Source organism: Psilocybe cubensis, chromosome 1, assembly GCF_017499595.1.
Source record: "Psilocybe cubensis strain MGC-MH-2018 chromosome 1, whole genome shotgun sequence".
NCBI lineage: Eukaryota > Fungi > Basidiomycota > Agaricomycetes > Agaricales > Agrocybaceae > Psilocybe > Psilocybe cubensis.
Genome location: NC_062999.1, coordinates 2,805,493 through 2,821,300, shown reverse-complemented (window position 1 = coordinate 2,821,300; position 15,808 = coordinate 2,805,493). Strand labels below are relative to the sequence as shown.

The following is a 15,808-nucleotide window of genomic DNA, read 5'->3' as shown; positions in this document are numbered from 1 at the left end:
CATTGGCTGCGATTAATCTTGGCCACTTCACAAACACCCTACCATCTCTGGAATTTAATTAGGTCGTGATGACACAAAAAGAAGAATCTGTGTAATATATGTAATTACGATTTAAACTATGATTAGTGGACAGATGAATGAATGCGTACAGGGGTATATATATGCTATAGTAAACCAAATGCTATCTATCACACTTGAATTTCGGAAGCGATGAAGTCGACTGCATAGTTACACCTTGGCAATTAGCCTGCGAGTTTCTTGAGGCGTGAAATGCAATATAATAGACAGAACTTTGACAAGGTTCGGCTAAGAAAATAGTTAAATCACGCTGTAATGTTTTGGAGGCTGTTACTTTTACTTACTCTCATTTCCTTGTGCTCCAAGAATTGAAGAATGACGTTCCTGAGATATTCCAAATTGACTTCCTCTTCGTTCTTATTAGAAGTCGTGCTAGGGGCAGGAGATGATACTCGCGCTGGCGTCTCTGGGGGAGGTGTTGACACAGATGGCCGGCGACCGTCAGCAGAACCACCGTTCTCCGGTGCTCGAGTAGTCCAGTACCCAACACCTGGATTGCGCTGACGTTCCAACAACGCAGCTGAGGACTGCACTTTGCGTAGCTCTTCCCGAAGAGTCTATCATTGATAGGTAAATAAATATAAAGTTTTAAACAGTTACACATGCTTACACACCTTATTTGCTTGTTTTAGCTGTGCTTCACGCGATTTGCTCTCCTCGATCTGTTTCTCAAGGACAGAGATCTTGACACTGATTTCTTCCTCCTGGTCCTTAGCAGCTTTCTGAAACCGTGAGATAAGCAACAAAGGAAAACGAAAACTCAGATTAAATACACACTTGAAGTTCTTGGATCTGCTCTTGCAAATGAGGGAGCTCAGACACCTGCTTTTGAAGTTTTTGGTTCATTTCATGGGCATGTGCAAGGTCTGCTCTGAGAACAGCAACAGCATTTTCATCTGCCTCTCGGTTTCTGGCTGCAGAGCCAAGAATTCGTTTTGTATCCTCCAATTCCTTAACTTTCTCTTTCAGCTTCTTGCTCCAGTCAGCTTCACCTTCCGCACGTTCTTTCTCGAGAATAGCGATGTTCCTCTTCATCTCGGCAAGTTTTGCCTCGTACTTGACTTCAGTGGCTGATACCATTCGGGCGACCTCGTCCGCAGAGGTAACGGGATCGCGGGAACGAGAGTCGTGTTCGCGGAGGAGTTCCGAGTACTCTTCCTTCAGAAGAGAAAGACGGTCTGTCGATTCCCTAAGTTGGAACTGAAGTTCGGCATTTTCGTGTTGTAATGATTCAAGATGTCCTTGTGCAGACTCTAATTCTGCCTGTCGAAGTTGTAACTGATCGAAGAACGCATTTTTATCACGGGTGACGTTGTTAAGAGAAGTCTCAAGGGTTGTAATTTGAGAGTTTTTGGTACCAATTTCTTTGATATGAGTTGCCTGGAAGATGCAACATAAATAAGCAAGGAAAGTGAATATCTGACTTGATATTTACTTTTGAAGATGCCACATCCAACTCCATCTGACCTCGTAAAGCGTTTATCTCTTGTTCATAACGTTCCTTCGTACTTGTCATCTCTTTTGCAAACTGTGCTTTCAGGTTGGCAACAGCTTCGTCATGTTTAGTTTGCACGGCCTCCAGCTCTTGTTGGAAATTCAACCTGTCAATCTGCTCTTGATTCTTCTCGTTTTTTTCTCGCTCCTTGATGGCCGCAATCTCTTTCATAGCATCCTCTTTGTCCTTTTCAGCTTTGACGAGCTTCTGCCTGACAGTTTTTAGCAAACTGATGGCCTTCACGCGCTTTTCTTCCTCTTCTTTGGCCGTGTTTTTCGCCGCTTCAACTTCCTTCTGTAGACGGGCAAAGTCCTCCTTTTGCTTATCGACGGCTTCTTCTGCATGGCTCGTGGCTCTCTGGGCAGCTTGAAAGAGGGCTTCGGTTTCATCGAGTTGGTTGCGAATTTTTTTCACCTCATCTGTGAGAGAATGTGTCTCTAATTTGTGTATTTCGCGCACTTCTGCAAATCGCGCCTCTTGAACTACATCGAGATTCATTGAGTCTTCTGGAAAATCATTTACCAATGACTCACCTTCGAGCTTTTGATTCAAGCGCTTGAGTTCCTCTTGGTAAACCTATCGTAAAAGGTTCAGAATCGAAAGTGAGCCGAAGCTTTTTCTGGCCTACCTCGTCTTTTATTTTAAGGTTATCGAAAAACTCTCGAAGAGCATTTGCATCATTTATACTTTCCAAAGGGGATGACTCTCTCAGGATCGCATCTGCAGCCACTTTTTCGGCCTGAAGGCGCTTAAATGAAGCAGAAACATCTACATCGAAGCTCCAGTCATATGTTTTCCCTAAAGGATAAATGACATACCTGAGAAACGCTGTTCAATTAAGACCAGTCTAGCCTGTAAACTCTCAACTTCGGCAGTGCGATCAACGACCGGGGGAACTGTGGATGACTGCTCTGCTGAAGGTGATGAAGCTTCTTCACCGCGGGTTTCAGCGGCGACAACATTGGTAGCTTCAGGTTGGGGAGGGGAAGACAAATCCTCCAACGGAGAGTCGACTGCTGCGGGAATGGTAACTATTTCAGACGAATCGTCTAAAGTTTTAACCTCCTTTCGGTCTTCAGCTGCAATTTCAGGTGTGGATTTTGAATTCTCTGGAAGGCCAGAGTCTACTGTTGGTGTTACTTCCTTCGTGTCATCTGCGTCCGCAGATTTGGACGTTCCTTCATGCTGTGCAGTTACCACAGATGTAGATTCCGCGGTAATCTCTTTACCCTTTGTCTCTTCTGAGGCGACTTCAATGCTAACCCCTTCGTCAGGTTCCAGAGAGGCCGAGGTTTCCACTGTGAGAGTAGTCGCGGGTGTCGGTGGTACGTTGTCATCTATATTCGACACACTCGTTTCTTCTTTGCTCTCTAGGTTGGATATTGCCGGAGTTTCCTCTGGAGGGCAAGGAATAGATTCGTCTGGTTTTGCTATGCCCAAAGGATCCTCAGAAGATTCGATAACATTTGTGGTGGTCGCAGCAGTTTCAGCAGTAGTTTGTGTTGCAATAGTTTCAGTTGCGACAGGTTTTTCAATGTTGCTAGGCTTGGAGTCAGTTGCAGCCTCTTTAGCGTCAGAAGGTGGTTGAGCAGTAGAGACCTCCGTATCTCCTACAGGTATGTCAGATGATTGGTCGAGTTTCTTTTCGGCTTCGAGTGCTGTAGTGACAGACGGAGAGGCAGAAGGTGGTGTCGACGAAGCGGATTGTTCAGGCTTGGGTTTGCGGTTTCTACCCATCGGAGAAGGGGAAGCGACTCGGCTTGGGTGCTGAGGTGTAGAAGATCCGGACGCTTCGCCAATAGCAAATGTAGCACGACGCAGGCGCTCCTCTAAATTAGACTTTCTCGGAGCGGGCGCTGCAGGCTCCGGTGTGTTTGCTTTGGGAGATGGTGATGAACTCGCACCACCAATTCTTTGTGAGGCAAATGATTTACGCAGAGATGAAATCGCAGATTCAGCTAGCTGGGTAGAAGATAAAGGGGAAGCAGATCGGTTGGCTTGAATGTCTAGTGACTGAGAGCGGGACGGCGTGGTATGCTCGGCGGGAGTGCTTTCAGGTGACGAGCCCTCCAAGACACGAATTGGCTGCTGTGCAAGCTGTTCGACGGCATTTCGAAATTGGCTGAACATGGCCTCAACTTAGGTCGGATCCTGCTGAAGGGGTGAAGAAAAGGTTATAGCGCGTTGGTAAACGCAGCACTGGCGTTGCGTTACCCTGTCACGCCGGACAAAAATGCTGACCAGTTAGCCTGGGTGTTGTCCTGACCAGTGACGTGACTAGTACCGTGACCAATTTCATGGTGTCACACATTATGTTGTCACGCTAATTCATTATTAGTAGGATCAATAGTAAATGACATATTACTTGATTGTTTAATATTTCTTCTTACTCAGCACTGAATTACAACGCAAGACAATCAAGTAATTTGCCATTTATTGTCGAGCCTACTAATAATGAATTAGCGTGACAACATATGTGTGACACTATGTAATTGGTCACGGTACTAGTCACGTCACTGGTCAGGACAACACCCAGGCTAACTGGTCAGCATTTTTGTCCGGCGTGTGTACATCATATTCTATTATCGCCGAAGTATTGACCCCATCAACATGATTTCCCACGTGTGAGTTCCTTTAATTGACCTCTGGTTTACATGAGTGCTGAATAGTACAATGTTATAAGATGTACATTAAAACACGATATATGAAGAGTAGATACACCAATCCGCACTCTACTCTGCCTCCTTGCCTTTGCCGTTGGTATTAGATGCAAAAGGAGTGGTTGAAGAGGAAGAGGCAGATGTCGATACAGATGTTTCATTTCCACCGGGCTGAGGAGAAGTAGCTAATTGCCAAGCTGGTATTGACGGTCTTCCCAACAAGGGCAATGGAGATGAAGGCGTGCTTGTGGCTGATGTTGGCGCACGACTTAGCAGCAGAGCTTTCAGAGACTTGAGCTCCTGTTGCAGTTCGGCCAGCGATTGATTCTGGGACTCTTTATTCTTTTCTATCATCTGATGCACATCATCGTGTTCAGTCAGAAGTACAGCGACCAACGAAACAACAGCGTACCTTGGGCAGCATCTCGCGGATGTTATTGACTTCTTCGCGTATTTCGCGCATTTCGTCACGCGTCTTGCTTTCACCGTCTCTTAACTCCACTACAACCGCCTTGACATCTTCAGTAGTCTGATCAATCCGGTCCTTTTGTTCTTCAACTGCAGCTCGAACAGCCGCGGTTTCGTTTTGAATCTCTTTCAGTAGGGCTTCCGCTGCATCGAACTGAGCTGTAAGCGCGTCCCGGTCTTCTTCATAAGCGGTAGAGGTTGGAGGTTGGAGATGGGGCAGCAGGTACTTCTGCTAGAAGTGTTAATTGGGAAGGTTATACCGTAGCCATCCACGCACCTTAAATAATGTCACTGCGCTGTATGTCACTGCTCCAGAAACCACAGCAGTGATCTGTTTCTCGTTGAGCTATGCATGCACGTGTTATTCACCGGCAGGACACTTACGAAGTAGTCTCTCCAATCCCAACGCTGTCGTGGCAAAGGTGCAACAGCATATGGATTGGGAGAGTATTGGTTTGCGTATTGGACACGACTCGAGCCTGCAAAAGCAGCCTGCTTCATGGCCAGGTCAATTTCTTGTGGTGATAGCCCCTTTGCCTCCAAGAACTGTATTCTTTGGGTTACAGGCGATGCTTGGGTCTGCGGCCAAAAGTTAGCACACGGGTACACCAAGAGAACAGAAAACGAGCCTTTGGGTCTGCAAGAAAGGCTACCGCATTGTTGATAAGTTCTTGACGATCTGGGGTAGACATAGTAGCCGGAGAAAGAGAAGTAGTCGGAAACCCTAACCATAAGCTCGGTGTCCGTATGAAGCCGGAATTTGCCGCGGTTTGCCGCTCATAAGTGAGGAAACAAAAATTGCAAAGGAACCCTCTCGTTCGCCAGTCGACACCATGATTCCGCTCACTTCGTGTAGAGCTGTTTCCCGTGCGCTATTCTCTGCACGCTGTAAGTTCCAGTGTTAGGTCCCAAATCAACAAGTAATCTTACGCGCTTTCTAGCCTCACTTGTCTCCGCATGCGTTCGCCAACGCATGCCCTCGACTGTCAACACAGGTCTGTCGCGACGCTTTTCAATGTTGAAATTGCTTTAACATTTTCTTGGTAGTCTCAAAAAGAGGATACGCTGAGCAATTCTCGCGAAGCAAGCCTCACATGAACATTGGAACCATTGGTATGCTTTCCGGTTCGACCCACTCGCGCCCGTTGTTGACCTCTGAATCCAGGTCACGTCGACCACGGTAAAACCACCTTGACTGCTGCTATCACCAAGGTTCTTGCTGCCCAGGGAGGCGCCAAGTTCACCGACTACAACCAAATTGACAAGGCACCTGAAGAAAAGGCTCGTGGTATCACTATCAACTCGTCACACGTCGAATATGAAACTGCTAATCGCCACTATGGTCACATTGACTGCCCGGGACACGCTGATTGTCAGTGGTTTTCCTTTTAGACACTGTATTCTCTTTCTCAATGTTTTTACAGACATTAAAAACATGATCACCGGTGCCGCCCAAATGGACGGCGCCATTATTGTCGTATCTGCTACGGATGGTCAAATGCCCCAAACTCGTGAACATTTGCTCCTCGCTCGTCAAGTCGGTATCAAGAAACTTGTGGTTTTCATCAACAAGGTTGACCAAATCTCGGACCCTGAAATGCTGGAACTCGTGGACATGGAAATGCGTGAACTCTTGACTACCTATGATTTCGATGGCGAAAACACCCCCATCATTATGGGATCTGCTCTTGCAGCTCTCGAGGGACGCGATGATGAACGTGGCATGAACAAGATTCTTGAGCTCACCAAGGCCTGCGATGAATGGCTTGACCAACCTGCACGTAAGTTAGGCATATAATCAACGTAAGAGGAACAAATTGATGTTTTTTTTTGTTTACAGGTGACCTTGAGAAGCCTTTCTTGATGCCTATCGAAGATGTTTTCTCCATCTCTGGTCGTGGAACTGTTGCCACTGGACGCGTAAGATGATATTTTCTGTCCTCGTGTTCTGTTTTTTCAATACATTTTCCAGGTCGAGCGTGGTGTTGCTGCAAAGGGATCTGACGTTGAAATTATTGGATTTGGTTCTAACCTCAAGACAACTCTTACTGGCATTGGTTAGTTATGTATAGTGCTGATTTATCTTCTTTTCTAACAATATTTTCGTACAACAGAAATGTTCCACAAGGAACTCGACCGTGTATGTTGATGTTTTATTGAATACTGAAAATCTCCTCAACGATTTTAGGCCGAGGCTGGTGATAACATGGGTGCTTTACTCCGTGGTATCAAGCGTGAGCAAATCCGTCGTGGACAAGTCCTCGCTGTTGCTGGAACCATCAAGGCTGCTAAGAAGTTCAAGGCACAGCTCTATGTAAGTTGATTTCCCCAGTTGTAGTACTGCTCACTGACTGCCAAATAGATCCTCACCAAGGATGAAGGTTCGCTGACAACCCATGGCCTCACGGAATGGATGTGCTAACTAGTTAACCAGGTGGTCGCTACACTCCTTTCATGGCTAACTACAGGCCCCAGTGCTTCATCCGTACCGCCGATATCACTGCTTCCCTTACCTTCCCTGAAGGCACCCCTGATGCCGATGAGAAGATGGTATGTATATCCTCGTTTTGGCTTCCGCAGTGTTTTTCATTCTTTCATAGGTAATGCCCGGTGACAACGTTGAGATGGTTTGCAACCTTGTCTTCGACGTTGCACTTGAAGTTGGTACCCGGTCAGTATATATCGCTATGTCTGGTGTTCATACTCTCATATTCAATCTGTAGATTCACCCTGCGTGAGGCTAACAAGACCAGTACGTTTGTTTCCTTTTTAGCACTGTTGTGTATACTGAATTATAATTTAGTCGGAACTGGCCTTGTCACCGAAATCCTCGAATACGCGTAAAGCAACAAAATATGTACATATCCCAACCTATAAATTTGCAGCCCCCACTCCCACATCGTAGATAATGTACTCATTCTGAGTCGATGGCGCCCTGTGACTGCTCTGCCTGGGAGAGGATACCAACCTATAATTACTCACCCTCCCCATAATTATATAATTTATGTATACCTTGAAGTCTTCCTTTGCTTAGAGCAAACGTGAACAATAAACTGCAATAGAGTTTTGAGAGTGCAAATTTTTCAAAGCCATTGTGCTTCCAGAGCCATTAATGCAGGTTTTGATGCGAACCGCGATTGCCGAAATGGGCCTAGAAATCTTGGCTCGGTGACCCGACGGTGAACAATGCGGCACCACAACTTTCCTTTTGGCACCACCTGAAGGACATCCCACTCTCACTGCTACCAACGACTGCTCTCTGAACCTTAACCCTCTTTCGTTCAAGATGCAATCCGCTCTGCGAACTATGCTCCGCGCCAAAGTGCCAATGAGGCCTTACAGGCCGAGTGCGTTGCCCACCTCTCAAGCTTTCCGTGCCGGAGTGATGCATTCCCGAAATCTCCACAGTCTGTTTTTTTGGCGTTGTTGTGATGATACATGCAATTTCTCATTCATACATGCTCAGTTAAAAAGTATACTGAGGAACATGAAGTCGTGAACTATGATGACGCGACAGGTGTTGGCATTGTGTCCATCACGGACCACGCTCAATCGGTTCTAGGGGATGTTGTGTTCGTTGAATTGCCTCCTGTTGGCACTTCATTTTCTCAAGGAGGTAAGAATTAAGCTGTCTTCTGTAACTCTTTCAGTCCACTGACAAAAAACAGACCAGCTTGGAGCCGTTGAAAGCGTAAAAGCCGCTTCAGATATCGTCAGTATCCCGTTTGTATAATATCACGCGCTACTTATTCCGCATATGAAGTACGCTCCCGTTTCCGGGACCGTCGAGGAAATCAATGAAGAACTCTCTGGCCAACCGGGACTCCTTAACAAGTCACCTGAAGATAAAGGTGAGCATATGGTACAAACAACCTCTTAGGCATGTGCTGAATAGAGGTAGGATGGCTCGTCAAAATGAAACTCTCCGACCCATCTGAGGTAAGTCGCTCCCTTTCTATCACTTGATTTGTAGCTCAGATTTTCGTGCAGCTGGACAAGCTGATGACCTTCGAAGAATACAAGTCGACCTACGAGGATTGATTGCTTCTTGCATGAGGTTGTTAACAACCGGGTTCCAATATAGACAGTATAGATGTGTAGATAAAACTTCAATTGATGGTGGTTCTGGCCATTCTATCTTTCATGCATAATCTAAGAAACGGTCGGAAATTAAGATGTAGAAGGCGGTGACGGCTGAGGTTCGTATTGGTATTTCTCGCCGCGAGCCTCCATTCTTTCTTTGGCTTCTTGGAGCGCCCATGACTGCACGCTATAATGGATATCTTGAGCTGATAGTCGGACAAGAATAATAATGAGCACATACCTGGTGTCAGGCTTGTAGTAAAGCATAACAGTGGCGAACGCCATGGTGCCGAACATCCCAATATACCACACATTTTCCCAGTCCTCCTTCACTCTCTTCTGCCCGGGTGGTGGAGGCTGTGGTGAAAGACTGTCAGAGACGTTTGATATGTCGAATACAAGATGCTACAATTACCTTCTCCCCAAAAAGCCATCCTGAAGGTTCATTGTATTGCGGAGCCTCATGCGACGCAAATCGTTTGCATTGTATGCGAGATGAACTTGCACGAAGTCCTCGCACCAGTGACGAGGATGACAGCATGAGCGCGACGGGAATGAAATGAGGAGGATTGGAGAGAAGTCAAAGTCGTTTAAATAGCGAGTGCTATCACTGTTTCAAGCAATGACTCTGTCCATCCCAGTCCCGGGCTCTGCCTAACGCCCCAGCCAAGCAACACCAAACAGCCTCAACGAAATTACATTGTGACTAAATTTAGAATACATAAACTTGATGCCTTCAAGTCTCAATTTATGTCAAGGAAGGATCAATTTAGACAATATCTCATAGTCAACAATTTCTTGCTCTGACCCAGATTCTGACTCTTCCTCTGCATCACTGTCCACATAACCAGGTGAGGTGGGATCCATAGTAAAACTTGGAGGCAGGCTTAGATATATGTTCACATTCACAGAACACTTTGACTACATACCCCACGGCTTTGTAAAATTCCAACGCTCTGGAATTTGCTACAATCGTGTTGGCACTTAAATTAGACAAATGCATAAGCATTGCAGACATTGAATGCTCACCCTTCAACACAGTAAGCATGATCTTCTTCATCTTGTACATTCTGCACAGTGTCTCTAGCTCGCCTATGAGTCGTCGACCGAGGCTCACTCCTTGAGCAGAGGATGCAACCTGTATGTCATAGCTAAATAACCTTTGAGGTTGGAATATTTCTTATGCGCGCAAAGTATAAGCACTTGCCAGTATATTACATCTTCGTCCACCTCAAACTCAAATCGAAACATGACGAAGGCCAGAAGCTCAGTGCTGCCTTCCTTGTAGACAAGAATGAAACGGGAAAGCTTGTCGAATAGCTCTTTACGTTTCGAATCGGGATCCCAGCCAAAAGAGGAGTTTTCGTATCTTAAAGCCATGTAAATTGAACCAAAACGTTAAAACCCCATTGTGGACATACAATGAATACATATTATCTTCAAACACCCTCCATACCGAATCCCGCTGATTTTGGTTAAGATGACTCGAGTGGAGAACTTGGAGCAATGGAGAACTGTACGGAAGCAAAATAAGGTGTGTCCAGGTACGAGAATGCACGGTCATACAGAGATGGGATATCGTATGAGGCGCTAACTGAGCGAGCAAGTGTAGATGTAGAAGCCTGATAGACGCGCCGAAGTCAATACTGGGGGTCAATTGCACAGAAGATGTATACTTTGTTGGCAGATTTAACTGCTGGCGAAGAGGTGAGCATATCGAACAAGGGTACTAGGATTCCAAAATGCAGAGGTTATGAGGTAGAAGTCCAACCATGGAGGATCGACTATGAAATGAGTGTAATTACCGGCTACTTGCCCCTTCCGGCTAGCTTCCGGTGTTTTAAAGTAATTCATAGTGATTGGTGCCCGATCACTTTTTGCTCATCGCCTGTCTCTTCAACTTCCTCTTGGATTCCTCCAAAACAGTTCGCCCATCATGAAATTGGACGCTACAGACTTGCGTTATGTTACATCAGATGAATTCCGAGTCCTCACGGCTGTGCGTTGCTTTTCATTCTGTAACACCAGTTTATCCAAATCTTTTCCAGGTAGAAATGGGGTCCAAGAACCACGAGGTTGTACCATTATCTTTGATTGTGCAAATATCAGGTCTAAGGAATGGAGGAATCAACAAACTTGTTGGATCTCTCGCTAAACGCAACTTGGTCTCGAGGGTTCAAAATGCCAAATGTAAATTCTCAGTGGCGTTCTCAGTTCTTAGACTGTTTGTTCTCACTGACGATGGTCTATTTAGATGATGGTTATCGCCTGACGTATGGCGGCTACGACTATCTAGCCATGAGAGCGTTGTCGAAAAGGGACTCCATGCATTCGATAGGAAATCAAATTGGTGTTGGCAAGGAGTCAGGTAAGTCGCACGAATCTGAAAAGTCATTTCCTGCGCTCCTCAAAGTTGACAAACGTCTTAAGATATTTATATTGTCGCAGATGCAGACGGCAATGAAATGATTCTCAAGCTTCATCGGTCAGCATATAATTCTACATCAGATTTAAACCTTACGTTTATTCTCTAGACTGGGACGTGTCTCTTTTCGTGCGATCAAAGAAAAGAGAGATTATATGGGCAAAAGAAAGTCTGCGTCTTGGCTATACATGTCACGATTGGCTGCTCAAAAAGAATGGGAATTTATGAAGGTGCTGATCACACTAATCCTTAATTTTTCAAACTAACGGTATCCATAGATCCTCCACCAATACGACTTCCCTGTCCCTCGTCCTATTGACCAAGCTAGACATACTATTCTCATGGAATTTATTGATGCATATCCTCTGTATGAATTATTGAAATCGCTACTTGTAATTACATCCTCACCTGTTTTTCTTGTAGACGACAGGTATCAGATGTCGAAAACCCTGGAAAACTCTATTCACAGTTGATGGACATCATCGTCCGATTCGCTCAAGCTGGTCTTATCCATGGCGACTACAACGAATTCAATATTTTGATCAAGCGGGAGACTGGAGAGCCAATTGTTATTGATTTCCCTCAGATGGTCAGTACATCTCACGAAAATGCTGAATGGTAAGCTGGACTTTTTTGGATTGTTGGCACACTACTGACCGGAGAAATATTAGGTACTTTAACCGGGATGTCGAATGCATTAGAACATTTTTCAAACGGCGGTTCCGTTACGAAAGTTCACTCTACCCTCGTTTCAGGAAGACTGTCGAAGAAACTGGCTCGGATAACTTCAGACTTGATGTTATGGTGGAGGCGAGTGGATTTGGGAGAAAAGAAATGAAGATTCTTGAAGATGTAAGTTTTGGAGTCAGATCAGCAGTAACCACTAGTACTCATTGTCCCTGAAAGTACATGGAATCAGTGAGAGAAGAAGCTAACGACGAAGAGAGCAGTGGATCTGAAGAAGAAGAGTCCGAAGAAGAAGAGGAAAATGAAAGCGACAACGCAAGGGATGAAACCACCAGGACGACCACACTTGACGAGAAACAGCAAAGTCTAAGTACTGAGGCTGTTGAGGCCTCATCTATCCCTCTCCATGACGCATCAAGCTCAAAATCACTTTCTGTGTCTGTTGATCCCAATACACTCAAATTTGACGATCTCGAGATATCAGACTTGTCAGACACGAGGTTGTCGCGATCCCCTCCAGAATCCAGACGAGACTTGCCTGAGCGACCAGGATCAGAAGACGAAGACTCTGAAGAGGAAGCCCGGCACCAAGGCGACATCAAATCAATAGTTTCATCGGATATCTCCAAAAAGAGGGCTCAACAACAACGCAAATACCACTCGAAGAGATCAGTACGCAGTGCAGGTCGCTCGCAAGGAAGCAAGGCGAAACAGAGCACGAAGGTTAAACTTGGAGACTACGGGGGATTCTGGGGCTAGGTGTGAGTATTGTACATCCGTAGACACTTGTATTCAATTTGGGATTACAGTTGAGCTCTTCAAAGCGTTACCGATAATCTTGAGACCTCTTGTAAAGGGGGCAGCTCCGCCACGACATGGCAGGGGTTTCCGATGTAAAATTGATAAATTTTTCGAGTAGTTAGATCTCCCGATGGATTAGAGGAATGTCACGGTTTAGACCGTGACCCTAGTCCGTGCACAGGTCCAAGCACCGTCTAGTATTTAGTTCGTAGATTACGCACCTTTGTTCCTTGTCGAATCAACACGTTTTCCCTGTTGTCTTCGAATCCTGTCCTTGCCCGTGACAGTTTGATTCGACCACTAACATATTCTTGACAACTTTGTATTCAGTCTAATTTAACTTACCCCAGTTTATATTATCTTCTTTCCCACGAAAACCTGCCCAACCGTGTACAATCAACAATGTCTCAGAATCCCCAGTCATCCTCTTCACTCCCTCCCTTTGAATATCCAACTCTCAACCCTCAACAACCCTCAGAAAGTCAACAAACCTCCAACCAATCACCATTCTCTTCCGTCGATCATGAGCGAGATGTGTTGTATCGAAGCATCTTTGCTTTGGGAACAAACATGGACAGTTTCGTGCGACATCAAACCGAAAGCACGGCTGCTACCAATGCCGTTCTCAATGCAATGATGGAACGCTTGACGCTTTCACGCCCAGCCGCGGCCAGTTCGAGTGTACCCAAGTTCCGTGAACCGCGCAAATTTAACGGGAAGGCTGATGAAGTCGAACCTTTCCTGCGCGAGATTCGTTACGCACTCAACCTCCAAGCTAATGCGTTCTCGACCGAACTTGCGAAGTGTCAATATTTTGCATTGTACCTTGCAGATGGCACTCCGACAAGCTGGTACACTACGGTCGAACGCTCGCCTGAGAAACGTGGACTCCTTGACAACTTCGAGTTACTTGTCAAGGACTTTATTGAACACTTCGACGAGCCGGATCGTTATGCTAAAGCTTTACGCAAGTTGCGCAAGCTTCGACAAACCGGTTCCGCCGCCGATTACACTTCGCGCTTTCTCGAACTTGTCAGTGAGCTTAACTGGACCGATCAGACGAAAATTCAGCACTACTTCGATGGATTGAAGGATACGGTGCAGGATACCTTGGTAAATCGCAAAGGGCGATATTTTACGGAGAAATTTGTGGAGTTTTACAAGCTATGTATTGTTATCGACAATGAACTTCATGAACTCTCACTTAATCGCAGAGCAAACTCGTCCTTTGTACCCAAAAGAAATTCCTTCTCAAACCATTCCATCATCGCTCCTCCTCAACATGCATCTACGTCTAGCAACCCGGATGTTGTGCCCATGGAAGTTGATGCTATGCGTCGAGGCATTACGTCCGAAGAACGTCAACGTCGTCTTAACGAGCATCTTTGTTTGTATTGCGGACAAGGACAACATTTGGCTGCAAATTGTCCCAACAAATCAGCAAAAGCAAAGTCGAAGGAGAAGAGAAAGGCTGCTCCCTCGTCGGGAAAAGCCTGACCGGTAGTTCTTCGTTGGCCCTTGAGCTGCCGGAAAAAGATGAGAGGGCCCATCAGACCATTTCGGCGGCCAGCCACGTTCGTTGTTCTGACGGACGCTGGTTACCAGTTCGTCTTCCTGCTCCTGTTTATGTTTTCTCTTCTGCCCATTCTTCTGCTTCAATTTCGCCTGCTCATTTCTTTATTAACGTTACTTTATCTTTTCCGAATCACAAACCCATTCATACTTATGCCTTAATCGATTCTGGTTGCACAGATTCGTGTATTTCTGACCGTTTTGCCACTCGTTATTCTCTTCCACGCCGTTTAAAACCTGTTCCTGTTCCAATACTTGCTGTTGACGACCGCCCAATTGCTTCGGGTCTAGTCACACAAGATGTATTCACAAATCTTTCTGTTGATAAACATTCTGAGAACATTGCACTTTCAGTAGTATCTGTAGCATTTCCCATTATTCTAGGACTAGATTGGCTGCGTCGTCATAACCCTGCAGTCGACTGGTCTGATCCACTTATTTCTTTATCTTGTTGCAATCTTTCTCGTAGTAACAGAGTTTCAGTTCGACCTAGAGGCTTTGGTCTCGACAGTCATTCTAGTTCTAGTTTTGTTCAAGCTTGTTCTGTATCCCGAGTAGGGCTAGGCCTTGGTCTACGCGCCGACTCACCTTGGTTTTCCTCTGTCTTATCACCATCACCACCTCCCCAATCCTCTTCCTCTTCCACACCCAGTAACCCTCCCGCACCTTCGTTCCTCAGCTTCATGACCCGATGGACTGGCTACGGTCGCTCCAACCTCGATGACATCACCATGAACCCGAAACCAAAAATCAAACTCCTCAACATCAACCGCTTCAAAAAGTATTCAAAAAATCAACAAGTCTGCCTCCTCCGTGTTCATTCCCCCGATTCTCCCGCCTACATTGCCGCTACTAACCTCTCACCTTCACCTTCTATCGACGACATTTCCGAACCGCCTCCCATTCCAGCCGACTCACCACTTCCTGCAAAGTACTTTCCCTGGGCCAATTCAGTCTTTTCACCAACAGCCGTAGACGAATTACCTCCTCATCGTCCTTACGACTGTGCAATCGAGATTGAAGAAGGAAAGGAACCTCCATTTGGCCCAATGTATCGTTTAACCCAGGATGAACAAAAAGCCTTGTCGATGTACATCGAAGACAATCTCAAAAAAGGCTTTATTCGTCGATCTACATCCTCCGCCGCCTCTCCTATTCTTTTTGTTCGCAAGAAGACGGGTGATTTACGCTTATGTGTAGATTACCGCGGGCTGAATGCGATCACCAAAAAGAACCGCTACCCTCTTCCTCACATTGACGACCTCCTCGATCGTACTCAAGGTTGCAAATTATTCACTGTCATCGACCTTAAAAATGCATTCAATCTGATTCGCATTAAGGAAGGTGATGAGTGGAAGACTGCATTTCGGACAGCTCTCGGCCTTTACGAGTACCTTGTCATGCCTTTTGGTCTTACCAATGCTCCATCCGTTTTTCAAGCTTTTATTCAAGACACCCTTCGCGATTTTATAGGTGTATTTTGTGTTGTTTATCTTGATGATATTTTGATATTTTCTCGCACTCAGGAGGAACACGATA

At 45.8% G+C, this 15,808-nt stretch overlaps 7 protein-coding genes across 7 annotated transcripts; 3 read left to right on the top strand and 4 right to left on the bottom strand.

Moving 5' to 3' along the window:
• Nucleotides 1-228: 228 nt before the first annotated feature.
• Nucleotides 229-3,703, bottom strand: JR316_0000938 (uncharacterized protein; the record flags this gene model as incomplete). The annotated part of the gene is made up of 8 exons (XM_047886752.1): nt 229-306; nt 363-635; nt 693-800; nt 856-1,458; nt 1,514-2,055; nt 2,107-2,149; nt 2,202-2,341; nt 2,392-3,703. 8 exons carry the CDS (start codon nt 3,701-3,703, stop codon nt 229-231), a joined length of 3,099 nt encoding a protein of 1,032 aa, XP_047754498.1.
• A 602-nt stretch (nt 3,704-4,305) lies between these two features.
• On the bottom strand, nt 4,306-5,393 carry JR316_0000937 (Peroxisomal membrane protein PER10; the record flags this gene model as incomplete). The annotated part of the gene is made up of 5 exons (XM_047886751.1): nt 4,306-4,587; nt 4,646-4,930; nt 4,979-5,047; nt 5,086-5,280; nt 5,355-5,393. 5 exons carry the CDS (start codon nt 5,391-5,393, stop codon nt 4,306-4,308), a joined length of 870 nt encoding a protein of 289 aa, XP_047754497.1.
• Nucleotides 5,394-5,534: 141 nt separating this feature from the next.
• On the top strand, nt 5,535-7,545 carry JR316_0000936 (translation elongation factor Tu; the record flags this gene model as incomplete). Its single annotated transcript, XM_047886750.1, has 14 exons — nt 5,535-5,589; nt 5,643-5,696; nt 5,749-5,814; nt 5,867-6,073; nt 6,126-6,482; nt 6,542-6,621; nt 6,674-6,758; nt 6,816-6,841; nt 6,890-7,015; nt 7,064-7,082; nt 7,136-7,251; nt 7,302-7,372; nt 7,425-7,453; nt 7,505-7,545. 14 exons carry the CDS (start codon nt 5,535-5,537, stop codon nt 7,543-7,545), a joined length of 1,332 nt encoding a protein of 443 aa, XP_047754496.1.
• A 442-nt stretch (nt 7,546-7,987) lies between these two features.
• Nucleotides 7,988-8,742, top strand: JR316_0000935 (Glycine cleavage system H protein, mitochondrial; the record flags this gene model as incomplete). Its single annotated transcript, XM_047886749.1, has 6 exons — nt 7,988-8,108; nt 8,168-8,317; nt 8,370-8,413; nt 8,465-8,552; nt 8,603-8,640; nt 8,692-8,742. 6 exons carry the CDS (start codon nt 7,988-7,990, stop codon nt 8,740-8,742), a joined length of 492 nt encoding a protein of 163 aa, XP_047754495.1.
• A 129-nt stretch (nt 8,743-8,871) lies between these two features.
• JR316_0000934 (uncharacterized protein) lies at nt 8,872-9,325 on the bottom strand (the record flags this gene model as incomplete). Its single annotated transcript, XM_047886748.1, has 3 exons — nt 8,872-8,971; nt 9,026-9,141; nt 9,200-9,325. 3 exons carry the CDS (start codon nt 9,323-9,325, stop codon nt 8,872-8,874), a joined length of 342 nt encoding a protein of 113 aa, XP_047754494.1.
• Nucleotides 9,326-9,537: 212 nt separating this feature from the next.
• JR316_0000933 (N-alpha-acetyltransferase 40) lies at nt 9,538-10,499 on the bottom strand (the record flags this gene model as incomplete). The annotated part of the gene is made up of 7 exons (XM_047886747.1): nt 9,538-9,658; nt 9,714-9,750; nt 9,814-9,922; nt 9,988-10,153; nt 10,206-10,298; nt 10,351-10,406; nt 10,461-10,499. The coding sequence occupies 7 exons, from the start codon at nt 10,497-10,499 to the stop codon at nt 9,538-9,540; spliced, it is 621 nt and encodes a 206-aa protein (XP_047754493.1).
• A 221-nt stretch (nt 10,500-10,720) lies between these two features.
• On the top strand, nt 10,721-12,655 carry JR316_0000932 (Serine/threonine-protein kinase rio2; the record flags this gene model as incomplete). The annotated part of the gene is made up of 9 exons (XM_047886746.1): nt 10,721-10,783; nt 10,833-10,974; nt 11,039-11,152; nt 11,215-11,269; nt 11,319-11,439; nt 11,488-11,576; nt 11,633-11,827; nt 11,881-12,061; nt 12,116-12,655. 9 exons carry the CDS (start codon nt 10,721-10,723, stop codon nt 12,653-12,655), a joined length of 1,500 nt encoding a protein of 499 aa, XP_047754492.1.
• Between the last annotated feature and the right edge of the window lie 3,153 nt (nt 12,656-15,808).